At 36.8% G+C, this 23,926-nt stretch overlaps 1 protein-coding gene across 1 annotated transcript in view; it reads left to right on the top strand.

Moving 5' to 3' along the window:
• Positions 1-1,296: 1,296 nt before the first annotated feature.
• LOC121962438 (sterile alpha motif domain-containing protein 9-like) overlaps positions 1,297-23,926 on the top strand; it is a 28,264-nt gene continuing 5,634 nt past the window's right edge. The window contains exons 1-9 of the mRNA XM_042512694.1: positions 1,297-1,411; positions 2,632-5,406; positions 5,719-5,796; positions 5,977-6,256; positions 7,640-7,696; positions 9,268-9,293; positions 9,475-9,565; positions 9,700-9,721; positions 10,180-10,244. Of these exons, the coding sequence (XP_042368628.1) occupies positions 2,655-5,406; positions 5,719-5,796; positions 5,977-6,256; positions 7,640-7,696; positions 9,268-9,293; positions 9,475-9,565; positions 9,700-9,721; positions 10,180-10,244 (3,371 nt within the window). The 5' untranslated portion in view covers positions 1,297-1,411; positions 2,632-2,654. The remainder of the gene's footprint in view (positions 1,412-2,631; positions 5,407-5,718; positions 5,797-5,976; positions 6,257-7,639; positions 7,697-9,267; positions 9,294-9,474; positions 9,566-9,699; positions 9,722-10,179; positions 10,245-23,926) is intronic.

Genomic DNA, 23,926 nt, shown 5'->3' with positions numbered 1-23,926 from the left:
CACCTTTCATTTGTCCAGAAACTGTGTGTTGGTGATTGACAATTCAATTACAGAGTAAATGTTGCATTAGTGGGAAAATTGCAGTGGATAGATGTGCGGTATTAATGATGTGTAGGCTATACAAATCTATCTGTCTATCTGTCTATCTATCTATCTATCTATCTATCTATCCACACACACACACACACACACACACACACACATACATATATATATGGTGTATCTATCGTTCTACACACACACGCATACATATATAGTGTATCTATCGCTCTACACACACTCACACACACATGCATACATATATAGTCTATCTATCGCTCTATACACACACACACATGCATACATACAGTATATAGTGTATCTATCGCTCTACACACACACACACACATGCATACATATATAGTGTATCTGTCGCTCCACACACACACACATGCATACATATATAGTGTATCTCTCGCTCTATACACACACACGCATACATATATAGTGTATCTATCGCTCTACACGCACACACACACACACACACATGCATACATATATAGTGTATCTATCGCTCTATACACACACACGCACACAAAAATATACATACAATTTCGCAGGGAATCATATCGTAATCACGACCGGAGAAATGAAATTAAGTGTTTCGCCCACTCAAATATATTAAAAGGTGGTGTCTTGTAACATTGCCCCGTGTATTATTACACAGCTCAACTTTAATTAAATACTACGTTCAGTACCTTTTAGTAACTGTCACTAGTGCTCCGCGCTGCTCACTACTAACCGGTAGTCTGAATACAGACCGTAGACTGTATATACGGTCTCTGATACAGACACGGTAAGACGTCCATATTACAGGCTTTACAGCCAACAGCGTATGGATGTGTTGTAAAATGTTAAAAATGATGAATTTTGATTTAAATTACAGCAAAAATACCCATTACTACGGCCGGCACGAAGCCTGTGCTGTGTCAGAAACTCTTAGAGTTACATGCGCGTTCACATGGTAGAGTTCCGCGGGTCCGCTGTGCGTTCATTTTATGTTTGGGGAAACCGAATTCAAAATCTTGATTCGGGAAATAGAGCATTTTACGTCTTTAGGACTTAATGTTTTTAATAATGGCTATAAAGAATGCGCTCTGAAAAGTCAACATGTCTCAAAAAAATATCCAGTGATTTAAGGAGGTCTCTTTCACAATGTTAACATATGGAGAAAAGTCTCTCTGGGCCAGTTTGCATTACGTGACGCTTTAGTTCCACTTTCGGCCATTATGTAAATTTTGCTTCAGAGAATGGCGCACTTCCTGGAGGCTTGGCTAAGAATCAATTCATGTAAATTAAACACGACAGAGAAAGTAGTCAAGAGAAACCATGAAGCGAAGTTACGAGAGCGGTTCGCAGAAAAAGAAGAGTGGTGAGTTTTTAACAAACCTGCCAAAGGTATCTACCATTTACAAAGCAGTGCCGGTATCATGCCAAAAAGTCATCGTCCGCGGGAGCGCGCGCAGGCTTAATGTCTGTGGTAAGAGCATAGGTGTGTCTTTGTGAAAATTTAATGTTTCATGAAACCCAATTTTCACGTATTTGCGATTTGTAGTTTGATCAGACATGACATTTGGAGAGTAGTCTGTCATACTTCACGGATGGGTAAGGTAAAAATGAAAGACTTATCTGCTGCCTGCATTTTATTTCCTGCTCTGTGCCCGAGACTATAACCACCCCAGTCCTTTTACCTCATTTTACTTGTTGAAATACCTTTGAAGAGCCAATACAACAAATTAAAATCTCTCAAAAAGTGATTGCAGCTCCTGTCTTGTCACTAAAAGCTTATTTCCGCCTCAAAATGACTTGATTTAATACATAGTGATATATTTGACAGATTATAGCTCACCTATATGGAGGCCTGAAACTGCCAAAATCAAAAATAAATAAATAAATGAATGTGTCAATAAATAAATGAATATGCCCAAAATGCAAATATTTAATTTATTTACCTTTTCATGTTCCACTTTATTTACCAAGTTATTCATTTTTATATTTATTTGCTTATTTATTTATAGATTATTTTCCACTTTGTGTATAAATGCCCTTATTCATTTAATATCCCAGTTTAATTTGTATATTTATTTATTAATTTTTAAAGTTAACACCTGCATGACACACAGGCCAGTCCCCTTCATTTGCTTAATGAGGTGGAAATGCATATTGAAATGTACGTTGAAAAGGAAAAAGGTAAATATTTTGGAGAAAATAAATGGAGAGGGAAGTAAAAAGAGACAATAATACATAAATAATGACACAAATAAATAACTTTAGAAAAAAAATAAAATAAACTAATAAATATGTAAAATAAACTGGGAAATGAAATAAAAAGGGCTAAAGTGGGAAAAATAATATGTAAATAAATAAGCAAATAAATAGAAAAAGGAATAAATTGGTAAATAAAATGGAAAATTATAATAAATAATTGGTCTTTTAAAGGTATTAACACAGGTAAAATGTTTCGTATGCACAACCATAATCTACAAAGTTTAAACAGCTGTGATTTCCACTGTATGGCAGTTCAATGGTACAGTCCAAGTTAATAATCTTTTCAATTCTTCCTGTTTGTTCTTTCCTTTAACATTCATGAAGGTGCAGGGAACTAAAAGTCCGAGATGGCAAACGGACCAGCCCTGTCCACTGCGAGAAGTGGAGAAATTTACGCTGGAAGTGAAATCATAGATTCCTTCTCACGGTTGGATGTTCTCTATGCAAATCAGTTCGAAGGCAGCTCTTTCTGTCCAGAACATATTAATCAGACAGAGGAAAACTTTTACAGAGGGGCCCCACCTGAATGGTTAAACTTTCACATTAGTGAACAAGCAGAGGCGGATGGCACTGGAACTCCGTTTGTCAAACGAGATGGATACGATAGACTTGTGAAAGAAATTTGTCAAAGGCGAAAACTCCCTCATATATCAACTGTCAGCCTGTTCCACCAGTCAGGATGTGGGGGGACCACACTGGCCATGAAGGTGTTGTGGGACTTGAGGAAAACCTTTAGGAGTGCTGTTTTAAGAGGCCCAACCACCAACGTTGCAAAAATTGCAGAGGAGGTGGTTCACCTTTTCACAGCAGGCAGCCGAGGTCACCAGAACACTGTGCTGCTGTTGGTGGATGATGAGCAGATTTTGGAAAGGGAAAGTCTGCAAGAAAACATCATGACAAAGATCGCTGAGCAGGAAATAGTCACCTTTATGCCTGTGGTGATTTTACTCAACTGCATTAGAAGGGATGAATTTCTACAGAGAGACCAAGTTTTCCTACAAGATAAACTTTCTGACACGGAGGTGCAAAACTTTAATGAGAAAAAGGAAGAACTTAGGAGAAGGTTCGGTGATAAATGCAACCAATTCCATGGCTTTAACATCATGCAAAATAATTTCTCTCACGTTTATGTCAAACAAACATGTAACGAATTCAGTACAGTCCGAAGATCAAATAGACTAAAGAAGACCCAGCTTGCTGCCTTCTTATCCCTCCTGAATGCTTATGTTCCAGGCTCATATCTCCTTGAGTCTCAGTGCCTTGACTTCTTTCAACATGATGACTACATCCACGGAGACTTTTCACTAAAGGACAGAATGGAGCCCTTTAGTCACCTCATCATCACCTTCAAACAAGATGGATCTGAAAAAAAAGTCCGCATGGCTCACTCTCTAATAGCAAAGTGTTGTGTTGAACTGATGGCTAAGGCAGGTGTGACCAGAAGTGACACAGCTAGAAACCTCTTGACGACTTTGTGCAAAGAAGACACTGATCCATTTTTGGCTGGTTTTGTCAAAGACTTGCTGACCAAAAGAAGACTAAAACCAAAACAAATGGAAACAGAGAAGAATCCAACCAATAGTTCAGCGTTGAAAGAGGAGAAAGAAAGATTTTCTAGACTGATTATAGACATTCAAAATATCGAAAGTGATGACCAAAGGTGTGCATCAATTTTAAAGATGGCTGCCAGAAAGTTCGATCAAAATCCATTTTTTCCACAAGCTCTTTCTCGTTTCTATTACATAGTACTAAAAGACTACAAACTAGCAGAGATGTGGGCAAAGAGAGCAAAGCAAAGAGATCCCCTGAATTCATTTGTTGCTGATACACTGGGCCAAGTCCATAAGAACCATTTGAAGAACATAAAGCATCCTACCACCCCGAGAACGGTTTTGCAGCTGGCTACAAAAGCCATTGAAGCCTTCAAAGATGAAGAACGACTTGCTGAAAATGAACTTGAGACAGACATGAAAGGAGACGGCACAACCAAAGCCCCAAATCTTTTCAACACCAGAGGGCTGTGTGGTTATCTTCAGGTTTGCAACCTAGTGTATGACCTACTTGTCAGTCAGAACGAAACTTGGAGAGAAGTTCTCACAAAGAATGTGTCTTTGGGCTCTGTCCTGGAAGTGCTTGGGGACAACAAGCTCCTCAGATTTAATGATCTTATAAAAAGCCTCAGAGACGAGGTTGAAAGAAAATGTGCATTTTTTGATAAATATCTGACTTACTCAAAGCCTGATGTGAAGGAAGACGATCCCCCATACATTACCAAAGACACTTCCGAATGCTTCAGGAAGTATGTCGGAGACTCCCCACCGAAGCACTTCAAACAAAAGGGTGCTGATCTCATCCAGAAGCTTAAACAAAACCTGGCAGACACCTCTGCTGGAGTCCTCTCTTGTCTTGACAGAGATTGCACTGAAACAGACCTGAAAGAAATAACTACATGGTGGGAAGAACTCTTTCAATGCACGGATTCTGTAACAGCTCTTGCTAACTACATCTTCGCTTTTATCCTGTCAGGAAATATGAGGGCAAAGTTTCCTTCTAAATGCAGGCATTTAGCTGTATTTGAACAGAAGATGCCTCTGATCTCCGAAAATTCACCTGAGCTCCACATGTTAACCCTCCTTTTGTGCTGGCCTACAGACAGTAAAGAAAAATGTGTCCTTGACCTTGGAAAATTAATCCTGCGTATGCACTGCGCCTATGAACATGCATACAAGATACGCTTTCGTTCAAGGTACCTCTGCCCCCTGTTTTTCATCGGAAAAGGTCAAGATCTGAACAGAATTGTTCACAGAAAGGTCCTCGAGGGATTGCTTCTTGAGCAAAATAATGAAACAACACAAGATTGGAGCAACAACTGGAGCAACGAGATGATTTTCCAAGACCCCAAGGTCCAAGAACGCCTTCTCAAATTTGAAGGGGAGGTACAAAACTACAGAGTTTATGCCAATATTGATGGCGCATTGATTGAGTTGGATGCAAACCTCCGAAACAGCCTCTGGAGACCACGCCAAGTTTTTTTTTACCTTGGGTTTACCATCAGAGGTCCTGTAGCCTTTGCCATCCAGACTAAACCTGCAAAAAATGGTAAGTGGGGCATAACTAAATACCTGCCTGGCAGAAAATTTTAAAAAATAGTTCCAGCCTTACATTCAGTGAGCTTTTTTCAGTGGCATCTTGTTCTTTATGATTTCTTATGCACTGATCTGGAAGAAAGTATGTATTAGTTGTATATAAATTAAATGTATATAATTTTAACAATACAAATAAACATCTGCAGATTATCCACAGTAGCTTCAGCATTGTTTTTTGGAGAAACATATTGCTGTTACATTTTTTTTATGTTATGTTTCATAATGCACCACTAATGAAATCTTTTTTCATTGATCTGTTGGGCAGTACAAATCCCAGAGATGGCCAGCTCAGAACCAGAGCAAATAAAACCAGAATTGTCTGCTTTGGAAGATACCACTGGAGGTAAATAACATGCAAAAATTAAAATTAGGGCTTGCAAAAATGATACATTTACTTCTCATATTGGCTTCAAACAACACTGCATTACCTTTTCATTGTCTTGATGTACATGTTTTAATATATGACCTTTGCAACTTCTTTAATTCATTGTTTGTGTACTTTGCTTTTATCATCCTGCTTCAGGTCAGCATTTTGTGGATCGCCATCGGACAGATCTGATTAAAAGAGTGAGCGACACAGGGGCCATCCTGGATAGGCTCAAAGACAGGGGGTTTATCTCAAATAAGAACCAGGAGGCTGTGAGAGCTTTAAAAACCACACAAGAACAAATGGAGTTGATTCTTCGGTGTTTGACTTCAGCCAGCATGAGAGGCAAAGACGCTCTCTATGAAATCCTCAAAAGGATGAGAAGTATGAGGGCTCTCATCAATGAGCTCGAGGAATCTGAAAAAGGGAACAAAAGGTAAATGTGAAAGTAAATGCTGTATTTTGGACATTTGACACAATGGACAAATATTTAGCATCCCCTTACCTGGTCAAAATGTAGAGCACTTTAAGTATCGGACACTCTTTTAAGAGATGCTACGGCACATTCTTATCCGCTGATAACCTCAGACAACTTCATTAAAGAGAACCTATAATGCTCATCTTCAGGTTCATAATTGTATTCTGGGCCCCTACTAGCACAAGCTTACATGCTGTTTTAGCCCCTAAGCCCCCCCTCCTGAAAAAAGAGCAGTCTGATCTGATTTTTGTCAGCTTCTCTGGGTCCTCTGCATGTACAGTCATGATGTATCTGAACCTTTAAAGAAATGCTTTAACATTTCAGCACTCCTGGTTCTGTAAACTCAGAGTCAATGGATTTTTAATGGGTTTTTGGTTAGAAGCCTTAAATAAGGCCTGTGGTTAACATAAGCTTAAGAGACTTTAAGGTTTTGTTCTCTGACATAAAATACACCAGTAAATAGCCTACTCGGGAACTTTGAAGCTTTTTATGTGTCCCAGTAGAAAAAAAACATTGGAATCAGAGGACTCTGACGTTTTTGCTCATGGCGATCACATAAATTTATCTCATTATTTGAAACTTTGTTCAAATTCAGTATTCTTCATTGTAAATTATATATTGACAGAAAATAAGGATAATAGAACAGCATAATAGGTTCCCTTTGAGGAAATTAAGCCCCATTATGAAAGATATGAAAATATTAAACGCCTTACGACTTTACTTGTAGTATTCCAATAAATGTTTTATTTCTACAATAAAAAATTAACTCCAGTTTAAGAAAAAAGTACATACTTTTTCCATTTTAGACTGATTTTATTGGGTTGCTTTTTTGGCCTCATTATGTCACCAACCAAATCCATAATGAAGATTAAAATTAGTGCTGGGCATAGATTAATTTTTTTAATCTAGATTAATCTCACTGCAATCCTGTAGTTAATCTAGATTAATCTAGATTAAAATTATAGATTTGAATTTTGCCAAAGACATTCAAAATAATATCTATCTTTCTAAATGATGAAAATGCATCACAAACTGCTTGAGAAAGCTGTTCTACTATAATATTTGGTAAAGAAAAATAATGTTCCATAAGATTTACTTTGGTGTTTAACTTTTTTTTATTTTGTTAAACACAGACATTTAGGAACAGGTTCTGTCTCCATGTGGAAAAAGCTTTTTCCTGCTAACTGGAATGAACAGCAGAGGGCGCAGCCTCTGATAACATGACCCTAATTGAACTGTGGGCCTACATTAGAGGTCATGAAGAAGACCATTAACAGTCAGTAGCTTTGTGACACGGCTTGAGCCAATCACTCCAGTCTCTGCTTCTCCTTTTTCCACCAGTCACTCAGGCAGACCAGCGTCCGCCTTGTTCACGTCCCCTCCGCGTAATTCGACCAGGTATACATCCGCTCTTAAACAACAAAGTGAAATTGGTGCCTTGCTCACTGTATAGACCCAACTTAGTGAATAGTTTATCGCGCGGTAAGAATCCCGCGTTAACGCAGCACGTTAACACCGTTAACGACCCAGCACTAATTAAAATTGTTTATAAATAGTCATTTTGTGTCCCCCAGCTCAGTCCGGTGATATTTTATGGCATTATGAACCATGTATAGAGATAAAAAAAAAATAGAAATAGTCAGAGGTTTAGGAGAGAGCAAGAAAGAAAAGGTATGTTGTTGTTTTTGCCTTTTTTTCTGCTGCAATTAAAAACTGTTTTTGCTCAATCTTTACTCTATGATTTAATTCTACTCCAGGTTTGCAAAAAAAAACCCAAAAACCTTTGGGGCAAATTTAAATTTAATAAACTCCATTTGTTTAGTGAATTAGAGGAGGTGCCCCTTAACAGGTCTGTTCAGGGCAAAGTCCAGCTCAGATAGCAGGACAGTAAAAGTGTGAGTTTGTTTAAGTATGTCACACAACTGTGTGGAGGAAGCAGACGTCATTTGAAGGTAGGGTCGATTTCAGTTTTCTCACCAAGGTTTATTTAAAGTTTACTAGCCTGAAAAATGTCACTGTTTGGTAAAGTTGCTCAAGAAGAAAGCTTAAGTCCTGTTTGGTTTATCTGCTGTGTGGGAGACAAACCTGAGGGAATACTTTACCCACAAAATGACCATTTGTTTAATTTAGTTATGCTGTTTTGCCTTAAATATCATCAATTCGTTGAGAAAACTGTAATTTTCACACAACTCAGATGCACAAAGAATCCCAAAACGGCATCCATCATTGATTAACTGATGGATGCCAAGTATAACAGCGACAACAAAATTCTATCTAAACATCATTTACAAACTCTCACACAACTTATGCAATGTAATCTAGTCTCAGTTATCCAGTTATATTCTCAGTATTTCTCAAACATGTTGCATTGTCTTAACTTAACTCTGTCTAACCGGATCTAAACTGAAATTTATTTATGCTTTCACTTTCTTTCCCCTGTCAGAAAGAGCTGACTGCAAGGTTATGCAATGTGTTTGCAACGACCTTCAATGCATAAATGACACTTGGATTAAACCAAAATGACTGTTGAAGTTTTTTAATAGACATTTAAATATAAATAAGTTGTTTCTAAATGTGGTTCCTGTTTACTTCAGTTAATTAACAATGTTCATTTTCTTAATGACTTTAAGGGAGCAAAGCAGGAGTAACTGGTGTACAAATGGTAATTTTGTCGGCAAAGTATTCCTATTAGTTTGGAAAGGCAACTTTGTGCTGCTCCTAAATGGAAAAAGTATTGGTCCATGAAGCATATTAAATTATTTTAAAATACTTTACTAAAGCGAAATCCAGTATGGGCTGAATGGTGTCTTCAAGTTTTATGACATTACCAAAGCCAACTAAATACTTCACCAACTTCGCCAACTAGATTTACAAAGAATGAGTGTAAGGCGGGAAATGGGAAAAGTGGTCAAACATTATTTTGTGTTGATGCTATCTGAATTTAATTTCTTTTTGACTCTTTTTTTTAGATATTACACCGCTGCTGAAATGGCAAGTATGTGTTTAAATGTTTGTGTTTCTGCTGTTTTTTCTGTATTTCTGCTTCATTCCTCACAGTCAGAGTTCTTATCTGTACTCAACATTTGAAATTTTACTGCATGAAAACACTTTCAGTCTTTTAAAATTGTCAAAAATACTGTCTTGACTCACAAAATGTTGATTATGTTTGTGTACAGGTGCATGCTCTGCCATAAGTCTGTCCAAGAAGAAGACGAACGTTGAGAGAGTAACTCACTCTACAACCATTACATCCGGGAAATCTAAAAGGTAAGCAGTTTATCAACCTAGCATTTAAGTTCGGGACTTCTCGTGAAAATATAATATTTCTCATACATTCATATTGAGATATTGCTGTATGCACGATGCGTAAAATGACCTTGTTCCTCATGTGTTCTCCACAGATCTGCCCAGAGGAGTTCAAAGGTATTGTGTGGTCAATCTGCCTTATTTCAAAAACGATAAATGATTTTTAATCATTCTTACTTTCAAAATTTAAGAAATATTTCACATCACAATTATGGGAAAATTTCCTCGCTCATATAAATGGACAGAATGTTCAGGATTGAGTCATTGTTAAACTTTTTCATAATTTTTGAACTCACATCTCCTAATTCACACTTTAAGCTTGACACTCCATTCAAACTTTCAAATGTTTCACATCTTTAAAGCATTCTTGGTACTCTTCAACCTTCAAATGCCATTTAACCTTTTAAAATATTAATTTTTCTTTTACTTTTGCAAAAATTAGAGAAAAAACTGCATTTATTTTCTTTCTGGTTGGAGCAGTGCTACAAAATGTGTTATACTATTTAGCTATTTTACCCATGCAGATTGATGACATATTTCATAAAAAGCACAATATGTATTGTCTTCTTAAACAGGATTCCAACGATTGGACTAGACTTGACCCTGTAATCGACACAGTGGATGAGGTCCAAACCTACAGGTAAAAATAATAATTCCATTTCATTTTCTTACATTAATTTACGAATTTTTGTTGAAATTAAACTTAAGTCACTCAGTCTTATGGCTCTTTAGGTAGCACTGTGCTCTGAAAAAAAGGTTTCCAATGGCTTCTGCATTAAAAAAACAAAAACATCAGAATATAGCACATATAGCACACAGCGTGTGTTTTTACCCATTTGCAGCATTCTATGCAATGTTTTGCCTCTGCACGCTATTTTCTGCTGTTTTCAGGTGATGTCAGCATTTTGGGACATTTTGCACTCTTTTTCTGACTTTCTTTGCTATGGCGTGTTTTAGCAGGCTATTCTAAGCTGTTTCCAATTGTTTTCAACAGTTTTTGGGACGTGTCAAATTTTGACATTTTTGCCTTACTATAGCCTTGGATTTTTGGTCATTTTTTCGACATGCCAAATTATGATGTTTTGGGCTTTTTTTGTAACTTTCTTTGCGATGGCGTATCTTGGCAGGCTATTCTAAGCTGTTTCCAGTTGTTTTCAACAGTTTTTGGGACGTGTCACATTTTGACACACATTTTTGCCTTACTATAGTCTTGGATTTTTGGTCACATTTTCGACATGCCAAATTATGATGTTTTTGGCTCCTTTTTGCAACTTTCTTTGCTATGGCGTGTTTTAGCAGGCTATTCTAAGCTGTTTCCAATTGTTTTCAACAGTTTTTGGGAGGTGTCAAATTTTGACATTTTTGCCTTACTATAGTCTTGGATTTTTGGTCATTTTTTTCGACATGCCAAATTATGATGTTTTTGGCTTTTTTTGCAACTTTCTTTGCGATGGCGTATCTTGGCAGGCTATTCTAAGCTGTTTCCAGTTGTTTTCAACAGTTTTTGGGAGGTGTCACATTTTGACACACATTTTTGCCTTACTATAGCCTTGGATTTTTGGTCATTTTTTCGACATGCCAAATTATGATGTTTTTGGCTTTTTTTGCAACTTTCTTTGCTATGGCGTGTTTTAGCAGGCTATTCTAAGCTGTTTCCAGTTGTTTTCAACAGTTTTTGGGAGGTGTCACATTTTGACACACATTTTTGCCTTACTATAGCCTTGGATTTTTGGTCACATTTTTTCGACATGCCAAATTATTATGATGTTTTTGGCTCTTTTTGCAACTTTCTTTGCTATGGCGTGTTTTAGCAGGCTATTCTAAGCTGTTTCCATTGTTTTCAACAGTTTTTGGGACGTGTCAAATTTTGACATTTTTGCCTTACTATAGCCTTGGATTTTTGGTCATTTTTTCGACATGCCAAATTATGATGTTTTTGGGCTTTTTTTTGCAACTTTCTTTGCGATGGCGTATCTTGGCAGGCTATTCTAAGCTGTTTCCAGTTGTTTTCAACAGTTTTTGGGAGGTGTCACATTTTGACACACATTTTTGCCTTACTATAGTCTTGGATTTTTGGTCATTTTTTCGACATGCCAAATTATTATGTTTTTTGGCTCTTTTTTGCAACTTTCTTTGCTATGGCGTGTTTTAGGCAGGCTATTCTAAGCTGTTTCCAATTGTTTTCAACAGTTTTTGGGACGTGTCAAATTTTGACATTTTTGCCTTACTATAGCCTTGGATTTTTGGTCATTTTTTCGACATGCCAAATTCTGATTTTTTGCGGTCTTTTTTGCAACTTTCTTTGCAATGGCGTGTTTTAGCAGGCTATTCTAAGCTGTTTCCAGTTGTTTTCACAGTTTTTGGGACGTGTCAAATTTTGACATTTTTGCCTTACTATAGCCTTGGATTTTTGGTCACATTTTCGACATGCCAAATTATAATGTTTTTGGCTCTTTTTGCAACTTTCTTTGCTATGGCGTGTTTAGGCAGGCTATTCTAAGCTGTTTCCAATTGTTTTCAACAGTTTTTTGGGAGGTGTCAAATTTTGACATTTTTGCCTTACTATAGTCTTGGATTTTTGGTCATTTTTTCGACATGCCAAATTATGATGTTTTTGGGCTTTTTTTGCAACTTTCTTTGCAATGGCGTATCTTGGCAGGCTATTCTAAGCTGTTTCCAGTTGTTTTCAACAGTTTTTGGGACGTGTCACATTTTGACACACATTTTTTGCCTTACTATAGTCTTGGATTTTTGGTCACATTTTCGACATGCCAAATTATAATGTTTTTGGCTCTTTTTGCAACTTTCTTTGCTATGGCGTGTTTGGCAGGCTATTCTAAGCTGTTTTCCAATTGTTTTCAACAGTTTTTGGGATGTGTCAAATTTTGACACACATTTTTGCCTTACTATAGTCTTGGATTTTTGGTCACATTTTCGACATGCCAAATTATGATGTTTTTGGCTTTTTTGCAACTTTCTTTGCTATGGCGTGTTTAAGCAGGCTATTCTAAGCTGTTTCCAATTGTTTTCAACAGTTTTTGGGAGGTGTCAAATTTTGACACATTTTTGCCTTACTATAGCCTTGGATTTTTGGTCACATTTTCGACATGCCAAATTTGATGTTTTTGGCTCTTTTTTGCAACTTTCTTTGCTATGGCGTGTATTGGCAGGCTATTTAAGCTGTTTCCAGTTGTTTTCAACAGTTTTTGGGGTGTCACATTTTGACACACATTTTTGCCTTACTATAGCCTTGGATTTTTGGTCATTTTTTCGACATGCCAAAATTATGATGTTTTTGGGCTTTTTTTGCAACTTTCTTTGCGATGGCGTGTCTTGGCAGGCTATTCTAAGCTGTTTCCAGTTGTTTTCAACAGTTTTTGGGACGTGTCAAATTTTGACATTTTTGCCTTACTATAGCCTTGGATTTTTGGTCATTTTTTCGACATGCCAAAATTATGTTTTTGGGCTTTTTTTTTTGCAACTTTCTTTGCAATGGTGTGTCTTGGCAGGCTATTCTAAGCTGTTTTTCCAATTGTTTTCAACAGTTTTTGGGACGTGTCACATTTTGACACACATTTTTGCCTTACTATAGTCTTGGATTTTTGGTCACATTTTCGACATGCCAAATTATGATGTTTTTGGCTCTTTTTGCAACTTTCTTTGCTATGGCGTGTCTTGGCAGGCTATTTAAGTTGTTTCCAGTGTTTTTCAACAGTTTTTGGGAGGTGTCAAATTTTTGACATTTTTGCCTTACTATAGCCTTGGATTTTTGGTCATTTTTTCGACGAAGCCAACATAGCGCTATTGTTTTTGGCTTTTTTTGCAACTTTTCTTTGCTATGGCGTATTTGGCAGGCTAAGTGTTTCCAGTTGTTTTCTTGCCAGAGGGCGGAGTGTCAAATTTTGGCGGCAGATCAATTACTATAACCAAAAAAATTTTTTTCGACATGCCAAATTAAACCTTTTTGGCCCACGCCGCAACTTTCTTTGCTTGCTTTTTTGCCAAAAATTCAAATAGTTTTCACAACACCAAATTTTGACATTTTTGCCAGTAGCTATAGACCTAGTAACCTGCATGTGGTGCGACAACAACATGTGGTTATACATTAAATACAATGAAAAGCTAATCTAGAGCCCAGGTCCCTCATACACAAGTAAACATAAAGTACCGGGTTAACAATTACAAGTTCACATCACTCACGCCAGCAGAATACTGAGGCAAAGTGCTCATGGTTAAGAACAGCCGCCACTGGCAATGGTATGGCAGACTTAAACAGACAACAAACAACACATGATTGAAGGAAGAGCTCAGCGAAAGGGAGGAAGCCGAGACTTCTGGCAACACTTTGGTTTAGGATGGCGTGCAGCAGGAGGAGAAGAAACTGTTTCAGGCAGAGTTTTCAACAGTTTTTACGGAAGGAAGGAATCCCTTTTTGAAGTGGTAACTCCTTGATTTGACGTCATTTTTCACGCTGCTTGAAAAATGAGTTTTTGCCTTTTTTTGCAACTTTCTTTGCCGTATTTAGCAGGCTAAATAACCAAAACAACACCAGCGTCCGGAGGTGTCAACATTTTTTTTGCCTTACTATAGCCTTGGATTTTTGGTCATTTTTTCGACATGCCAAATTAATGCTTTTTTGGGGTCTTTTTGCAACTTTCTTTGCTATGGCATGTTTTAGCATGCTATTCTAAGCTGTTTCCAATTGTTTTCAACAGTTTTTGGGAGGTGTCAAATTTTGACATTTTTGCCTTACTATAGCCTTGGATTTTTGTCATTTTTTCGACATGCCAAATTCTGCTTTTTTTGCCTTTTTTTTGCAACTTTCTTTGCTATGGCGTGTTTTAGCAGGCTATTCTAAGCTGTTTCCAGGTTGTTTTCAACAGTTTTTGGGATGTGTCAAATTTTGACATTTTTGCCTTACTATAGCCTTGGATTTTTGGTCATTTTTTCGACATGCCAAATTATGCTTTTTTTGGCTCTTTTTGCAACTTTCTTTGCTATGGCGTATCTTGGCAGTCTATTCTAAGCTGTTTCCAGTTGTTTTCAACAGTTTTTGGGACGTGTCACATTTTGACACACATTTTTGCCTTACTATAGCCTTGGATTTTTGGTCATTTTTTCGACATGCCAAATTCTGCTTTTTTTGCGGTTTTTTGCAACTTTCTTTGCTGTGGTGTTTGTTTAGCAGGCTATTCTAAGCTGTTTCCAGTTGTTTTCAACAGTTTTTGCGACGTGTCAAATTTTGACATTTTTGCCTTACTATAGCCTTGGATTTTTGGTCATTTTTTCGACATGCCAAATTCTGCATTTTTTTGCCTTTTTTGCAACTTTCTTTGCTATGGGTGTTTTTGCAGGCTATTCTAAGCTGTTTCCAGTTGTTTTCAGCAGTTTTTGCGATGTGTCAAATTTTGACACATTTTTGCCTTACTATAGTCTTGGATTTTTGGTCATTTTTTTTCGACATGCCAGATTCTGCATTTTTTGCCTTTTTGCAACTTTCTTTGCTATGGCGTGTTTTAGCAGGCTATTCTAAGCTGTTTCCAGGTTGTTTTCAACAGTTTTTGGGAGGTGTCAAATTTTGACATTTTTGCCTTACTATAGCCTTGGATTTTTGGTCATTTTTTCGACATGCCAAATTATGATGTTTTTGGCTTTTTTTTGCAACTTTCTTTGCCATGGCGTGTTTCTTGGTTGGCTATTCTAAGCTGTTTCCAATTGTTTTCAACAGTTTTTGGGACATGTCAAATTTTGACACACATTTTTGCCTTACTATAGCCTTGGATTTTTGGTCACATTTTCGACATGCCAAATTATGATGTTTTTGGCTCTTTTTTGCAACTTTCTTTGCGATGGCGTATCTTGGCAGCTATTCTAAGCTGTTTCCAGTTGTTTTCAACAGTTTTTGGGACGTGTCACATTTTGACATTTTTGCCTTACTATAGTCTTGGATTTTTGGTCATTTTTTCGACATGCCAAATTATGATGTTTTTGGCTCTTTTTGCAACTTTCTTTGCTATGGCGTGTTTTAGCAGGCTATTCTAAGCTGTTTCCAATTGTTTTCAACAGTTTTTGGGACGTGTCACATTTTGACACACATTTTTGCCTTACTATAGCCTTGGATTTTTGGTCACATTTTTTCGACATGCCAAATTATGATGTTTTTGGCTCTTTTTGCAACTTTTTCTTTGCGATGGCGTATCTTAGCAGGCTATTCTAAGCTGTTTCCAGTTGTTTTCAACAGTTTTTGGGACGTGTCACATTTTGACATTTTTGCCTTACTATAGTCTTGGATTTTTGGTCATTTTTTCGACATGCCAAATTATGATGTTTTTGGCTCTTTTTGCAACTTTCTTTGCTATGGCGTGTTTTAGCAGGCTATTCTAAGCTGTTTCCAATTGTTTTCAACAGTTTTTGGGACGTGTCAAATTTTGACACACATTTTTGCCTTACTATAGCCTTGGATTTTTGGTCATTTTTTCGACATGCCAAATTATGCTTTTTTTGGCTCTTTTTTTTGCAACTTTCTTTGCCATGGCGTTTCTTGGGCTATTCTAAGCTGTTTCCAGTTGTTTTCAACAGTTTTTGGGACGTGTCACATTTTGACACACATTTTTGCCTTACTATAGCCTTGGATTTTTGGTCATTTTTTCGACATGCCAATATAATGCTTTTTTGGGGTCTTTTTTGCAACTTTCTTTGCTATGGCATGTTTTAGCATGCTATTCTAAGCTGTTTCCAATTGTTTTCAACAGTTTTTGGGACATGTCAAATTTTGACATTTTTGCCTTACTATAGCCTTGGATTTTTGGTCATTTTTTCGACATGCCAGATTCTGCTTTTGTTGCCTCTTTTTGCAACTTTCTTTGCTATGGCGTGTATCTTGGCAGCTATTCTAAGCTGTTTCCAGTTGTTTTCAACAGTTTTTGGGACGTGTCAAATTTTGACATTTTTGCCTTACTATAGCCTTGGATTTTTGGTCATTTTTTCGACATGCCAAATTTATGATGTTTTTGGGGCTTTTTTTGCAACTTTCTTTGCAATGGCGTATCTTGGCAGGCTATTCTAAGCTGTTTCCAATTGTTTTCAACAGTTTTTGGGACGTGTCACATTTTGACACACATTTTTGCCTTACTACTATAGCCTTGGATTTTTGGTCATTTTTTCGACATGCCAAATTCTGCTGTTTTTTGGGCTCTTTTTGCAACTTTCTTTGCATGGTGTTTCTTGGCAGGCTATTCTAAGCTGTTTCCAGTTGTTTTCAGCTGTTTTTGGGATGTGTCAAATTTTGACACATTTTTGCCTTACTATAGTCTTGGATTTTTGGTCATTTTTTCGACATGCCAAATTCTGCATTTTTTGGCCTTTTTTTTGCAACTTTCTTTGCTATGGCGTGTTGTAGCAGGCTATTCTAAGCTGTTTCCAGGTGTTTTCAACAGTTTTTTGGATGTGTCAATTTTTGACATTTTTGCCTTACTATAGCCTTGGATTTTTGGTCATTTTTTCGACATGCCAAATTTTGTGTTTTTGGGCTTTTTTTGCAACTTTCTTTGCAATGGCGTATCTTGGCAGGCTATTCTAAGCTGTTTCCAATTGTTTTCAACAGTTTTTGGGACGTGTCACATTTTGACACACATTTTTGCCTTACTATAGCCTTGGATTTTTGGTCATTTTTTCGACATGCCAAATTATGCTGTTTTGGGCTCTTTTTGCAACTTTCTTTGCCATGGTGTTTCTTGGCAGGCTATTCTAAGCTGTTTCCAGTTGTTTTCAGCTGTTTTTGGATGTGTCAAATTTTGACATTTTTGCCTTACTATAGTCTTGGATTTTTGGTCATTTTTTCGACATGCCAGATTATGCATTTTTTGCCTTTTTTGCAACTTTCTTTGCTATGGCGTGTTTTAGCAGGCTATTCTAAGCTGTTTCCAGGTGTTTTCAACAGTTTTTGCGACATTTGTGTCAAATTTTGACATTTTTGCCTTACTATAGCCTTGGATTTTTGGTCATTTTTTTGACATGCCAAATTTATGTGTTTTTGGGGCTTTTTTTGCAACTTTCTTTGCAATGGCGTATCTTGGCAGGCTATTCTAAGCTGTTTCCAATTGTTTTCAACAGTTTTTGGGACGTGTCACATTTTGACACACATTTTTGCCTTACTATAGCCTTGGATTTTTGGTCATTTTTTCGACATGCCAAATTATGCTGTTTTTTGGGCTCTTTTTGCAACTTTCTTTGCCATGGGTGTTTTGGGCTATTCTAAGCTGTTTCCAGTTGTTTTCAGCTGTTTTTTGGGAGGTGTGTCAAATTTTGACATTTTTGCCTTACTATAGTCTTGGATTTTTGGTCATTTTTTCGACATGCCAAATTCTGCATTTGTTGGCCTATTTTTGCAACTTTCTTTGCTATGGCGTGTTTTAGCAGGCTATTCTAAGCTGTTTCCAGTTGTTTTCAACAGTTTTTGGGATGTGTCAAATTTTGACATTTTTGCCTTACTATAGCCTTGGATTTTTGGTCATTTTTTCGACATGCCAAATTATGATGTTTTTGGCTTTTTTTGCAACTTTCTTTGCTATGGTGTTTCTTGGCAGGCTATTCTAAGCTGTTTCCAATTGTTTTCAACACAGTTTTTGGGACGTGTCAAATTTTGACACACATTTTTGCCTTACTATAGCCTTGGATTTTTGGTCACATTTTTTCGACATGCCAAATTATCTGCTTTTTTTGGCTCTTTTTGCAACTTTCTTTGCCATGGTGTTTCTTGGTTGGGGCTATTCTAAGCTGTTTCCAGTTTGTTTTCAACAGTTTTTGGGACGTGTCACATTTTGACACACATTTTTGCCTTACTATAGCCTTGGATTTTTGGTCATTTTTCGACATGCCATATTATGCTTTTTTTGGTCTTTTTGCAACTTTCTTTGCTATGGCGTGTTTTAGCAGGCTATTCTAAGCTGTTTCCAGTTGTTTTCAATAGTTTTTGGACGTGTCAAATTTTGACATTTTTGCCTTACTATAGCCTTGGATTTTTGGTCATTTTTTCGACATGCCAAATTATGATGTTTTTGGCTCTTTTTTTGCAAACTTTCTTTGCTATGTGTGTTTTAGCAGGCTATTCTAAGCTGTTTCCATTGTTTTCAACAGTTTTTGGGACGTGTCAAATTTTGACACACATTTTTGCCTTACTATAGTCTTGGATTTTTGGTCACATTTTCGACATGCCAAATTATTTTTTGGCTCTTTTTGCAACTTTCTTTGCATGGTGTTTCTTGGTTGGCTATTCTAAGCTGTTTCCAGTTGTTTTCAACAGTTTTTGGACGTGTCACATTTTGACACACATTTTTGCCTTACTATAGCCTTGGATTTTTGGTCATTTTTTCGACATGCCAGATTTATTTGTTTTTGGCTTTTTTTGCAACTTTCTTTGCTATGGCGTGTTTTAGCAGGCTATTCTAAGCTGTTTCCAGTTGTTTTCAACAGTTTTTGGATGTGTCAAATTTTGACATTTTTGCCTTACTATAGCCTTGGATTTTTGGTCATTTTTTCGACATGCCAAATTATGATGTTTGGGCTTTTTTTGCAACTTTCTTTGCCATGGTGTTTCTTGGCAGGCTATTCTAAGCTGTTTCCAGTTGTTTTCAACAGTTTTTGGACGTGTCACATTTTGACACACATTTTTGCCTTACTATAGCCTTGGATTTTTGGTCATTTTTTCGACATGCCAAATTATATGATGCATTTTTGCCTATTTTTGCAACTTTCTTTGCTATGGCGTGTTTTAGCAGGCTATTCTAAGCTGTTTCCAGTTGTTTTCAACAGTTTTTGGGATGTGTCAAATTTTGACACATTTTTGCCTTACTATAGCCTTGGATTTTTGGTCATTTTTTCGACATGCCAAATTATGATGTTTTGGGCTTTTTTTGCAACTTTCTTTGCGATGGCGTATCTTGGCAGGCTATTCTAAGCTGTTTCCAGTTGTTTTCAACAGTTTTTGGGAGGTGTCACATTTTGACATTTTTGCCTTACTATAGCCTTGGATTTTTGGTCATTTTTTCGACATGCCAATTATGCATGTTTTTGGCCTTTTTTTGCAACTTTCTTTGCTATGGCGTGTTTTAGCAGGCTATTCTAAGCTGTTTCCAGTGTTTTCAACAGTTTTTGGATGTGTCAAATTTTGACACACATTTTTGCCTTACTATAGCCTTGGATTTTTGGTCATTTTTTCGACATGCCAAATTATGATGTTTTTGGCTCTTTTTTGCAACTTTCTTTGCTATGGCGTATCTTGGCAGGCTATTCTAAGCTGTTTCCAGTTGTTTTCAACAGTTTTTGGGACGTGTCACATTTTGACACACATTTTTGCCTTACTATAGCCTTGGATTTTTGGTCATTTTTTCGACATGCCAAATTCTGCATTTTTTTGCTTTTTTTGCAACTTTCTTTGCTATGGCGTGTTTTAGCAGGCTATTCTAAGCTGTTTCCAGTTGTTTTCAACAGTTTTTGCGACGTGTCAAATTTTGACATTTTTGCCTTACTATAGCCTTGGATTTTTGGTCATTTTTTCGACATGCCAAATTATGATGTTTTTGGCTCTTTTTGCAACTTTCTTTTGCTATGGCGTGTTTTAGCAGGCTATTCTAAGCTGTTTCCAATTGTTTTCAACAGTTTTTGGGACGTGTCAAATTTTGACACACATTTTTGCCTTACTATAGTCTTGGATTTTTGGTCATTTTTTCGACATGCCAAATTATGCTTTTTTTGGCTCTTTTTGCAACTTTCTTTGCATGGCGTGTTTCTTGGCAGGCTATTCTAAGCTGTTTCCAGTTGTTTTCAACAGTTTTGGGACGTGTCACATTTTGACATTTTTGCCTTACTATAGCCTTGGATTTTTGGTCATTTTTTCGACATGCCAAATATAATGCTTTTTTGGGCTTTTTTTGCAACTTTCTTTGCTATGGCATGTTTTAGCATGCTATTCTAAGCTGTTTCCATTGTTTTCCAGTTTTTGGGACGTGTCACATTTTGACATTTTTTGCCTTACTATAGCCTTGGATTTTTGGTCATTTTTTCGACATGCCAAATTCTGCTTTTTTGCTTTTTTTGCAACTTTCTTTGCTATGGCGTGTTTTAGCAGGCTATTCTAAGCTGTTTCCAGTTGTTTTCAACAGTTTTTGGGATGTGTCAAATTTTGACACATTTTTGCCTTACTATAGCCTTGGATTTTTGGTCATTTTTTCGACATGCCAAATTCTGCTTTTATTTTTTTGGCTATTTTTGCAACTTTCTTTGCCATGGCGTGTGTTTCTTGGTTGGCTATTCTAAGCTGTTTCCAGTTGTTTTCAACAGTTTTTGGGACGTGTCAAATTTTGACACACATTTTTGCCTTACTAGCCTTGGATTTTTGGTCATTTTTTCGACATGCCAAATTATGATGTTTTGGGCTCTTTTTTGCAACTTTCTTTGCGATGGCGTGTTTGGCAGGCATTTCTAAGCTGTTTCCAGTTGTTTTCACAGTTTTGGAGATGTGTCACATTTTGACACACATTTTTGCCTTACTATAGTCTTGGATTTTTGGTCACATTTTCGACATGCCAAATTATGATGTTTTTGGCTCTTTTTGCAACTTTCTTTGCTATGGCGTGTTTTAGCAGGCTATTCTAAGCTGTTTCCAATTGTTTTCAACAGTTTTTGGGACGTGTCACATTTTGACACACACATTTTTGCCTTACTATAGTCTTGGATTTTTGGTCACATTTTCGACATGCCAAATTATGATGTTTTGGGCTTTTTTTTGCAACTTTCTTTGCGATGGCGTATCTTGGCAGGCTATTCTAAGCTGTTTCCAGTTGTTTTCAACAGTTTTTGGGACGTGTCACATTTTGACACACATTTTTGCCTTACTATAGCCTTGGATTTTTGGTCATTTTTTCGACATGCCAAATTATGATGTTTTTGGCTTTTTTTTTGCAACTTTCTTTGCGATGGCGTATCTTGGCAGGCTATTCTAAGCTGTTTCCAATTGTTTTCAACAGTTTTTGGGATGTGTCAAATTTTGACATTTTTGCCTTACTATAGTCTTGGATTTTTGGTCATTTTTTTGACATGCCAAATATTCTGCTTTTTTTGGGTCTTTTTGCAACTTTCTTTGCTATGGCGTGTTTTAGCAGGCTATTCTAAGCTGTTTCCAGTTGTTTTCAACAGTTTTTTTGCGACGTGTCAAATTTTGACATTTTTGCCTTACTATAGCCTTGGATTTTTGGTCATTTTTTCGACATGCCAAATTATATGATGTTTTTGGCTCTTTTTGCAACTTTCTTTGCTATGGTGTGTTTTAGCAGGCTATTCTAAGCTGTTTCCAATTGTTTTCAACAGTTTTTGGGACGTGTCAAATTTTGACACACATTTTTGCCTTACTATAGTCTTGGATTTTTGGTCACATTTTTTCGACATGCCAAATTTCTGCTTTTTTTTGGCTCTTTTTGCAACTTTCTTTGCCATGGTGTTTCTTGGTTGGCTATTCTAAGCTGTTTCCAGTTGTTTTCAACAGTTTTTGGAACGTGTCACATTTTGACACACATTTTTGCCTTACTATAGCCTTGGATTTTTGGTCATTTTTTCGACATGCCAGATTCTGCATTTTTTGCCTTTTTTGCAACTTTCTTTGCTATGGTGTTTTAGCAGGCTATTCTAAGCTGTTTCCAGGTGTTTTTCAATAGTTTTTTTTGCGACGTGTCAAATTTTGATATTTTTGCCTTACTATAGCCTTGGATTTTTGGTCATTTTTTCGACATGCCAAATTATGATGTTTTTGGCTCTTTTTGCAACTTTCTTTGCTATGGCGTATCTTGGCAGGCTATTCTAAGCTGTTTCCAGTTGTTTTCAACAGTTTTTGGGACGTGTCACATTTTGACACACATTTTTGCCTTACTATAGCCTTGGGATTTTTGGTCATTTTTTCGACATGCCAAATTCTGATGTTTTTGTTGCCTATTTTTGCAACTTTCTTTGCTATGGCGTGTTTTAGCAGGCTATTCTAAGCTGTTTCCAGGTGTTTTCAACAGTTTTTGGACGTGTCAAATTTTGACATTTTTGCCTTACTATAGCCTTGGATTTTTGGTCATTTTTTCGACATGCCAAATTATGATGTTTTTGGCTCTTTTTGCAACTTTCTTTGCTATGGCGTGTTTTGGCAGGCTATTCTAAGCTGTTTCCAATTGTTTTCAACAGTTTTTGGGACGTGTCAAATTTTGACACACATTTTTGCCTTACTATAGTCTTGGATTTTTGGTCACATTTTTTCGACATGCCAATTCTGCTTTTTTGCTATTTTTGCAACTTTCTTTGCTATGGCGTGTTTTAGCAGGCTATTCTAAGCTGTTTCCAGGTTGTTTTCAACAGTTTTTGCGATGTGTAAATTTTGACATTTTTGCCTTACTATAGCCTTGGATTTTTGGTCATTTTTTCGACATGCCAAATTCTGCTTTTTTGGCTCTTTTTGCAACTTTCTTTGCTATGGCGTATCTTGGCAGGCTATTCTAAGCTGTTTCCAGTTGTTTTCAACAGTTTTTGGGACGTGTCACATTTTGACACACATTTTTGCCTTACTATAGCCTTGGATTTTTGGTCATTTTTTCGACATGCCAAATTTTCATGTTTTGGGGCTTTTTTTGCAACTTTCTTTGCAATGGCGTATCTTGGCAGGCTATTCTAAGCTGTTTCCAATTGTTTTCAACAGTTTTTGGGACGTGTCACATTTTGACACACATTTTTTTGCCTTACTATAGTCTTGGATTTTTGGTCACATTTTCGACATGCCAAATTATGATGTTTTTGGCTCTTTTTGCAACTTTCTTTGCTATGGCGTGTTTTAGCAGGCTATTCTAAGCTGTTTCCAATTGTTTTCAACAGTTTTTGGGAGGTGTCAAATTTTGACATTTTTGCCTTACTATAGTCTTGGATTTTTGGTCATTTTTTCGACATGCCAAATTATGATGTTTTTGGCTCTTTTTGCAACTTTCTTTGCTATGGCGTATCTTGCAGGCTATTCTAAGCTGTTTCCAGTTGTTTTCAACAGTTTTGGGACGTGTCACATTTTGACACACATTTTTGCCTTACTATAGCCTTGGATTTTTGGTCATTTTTTCGACATGCCAGATTTGCATTTTTTGCCTATTTTTGCAACTTTCTTTGCTATGGCGTGTTTTAGCAGGCTATTCTAAGCTGTTCCAGGTGTTTTCAATAGTTTTTGGGACGTGTCAAATTTTGACATTTTTGCCTTACTATAGCCTTGGATTTTTGGTCATTTTTTCGACATGCCAAATTATGATGTTT

This window comes from Plectropomus leopardus, chromosome 23 (genome assembly GCF_008729295.1).
Source record: "Plectropomus leopardus isolate mb chromosome 23, YSFRI_Pleo_2.0, whole genome shotgun sequence".
Taxonomy (NCBI): Eukaryota; Metazoa; Chordata; class Actinopteri; order Perciformes; family Serranidae; genus Plectropomus; species Plectropomus leopardus.
Note: the sequence above shows the minus strand (reverse complement) of the source record. Positions and strands in the feature narration are given on the sequence as shown.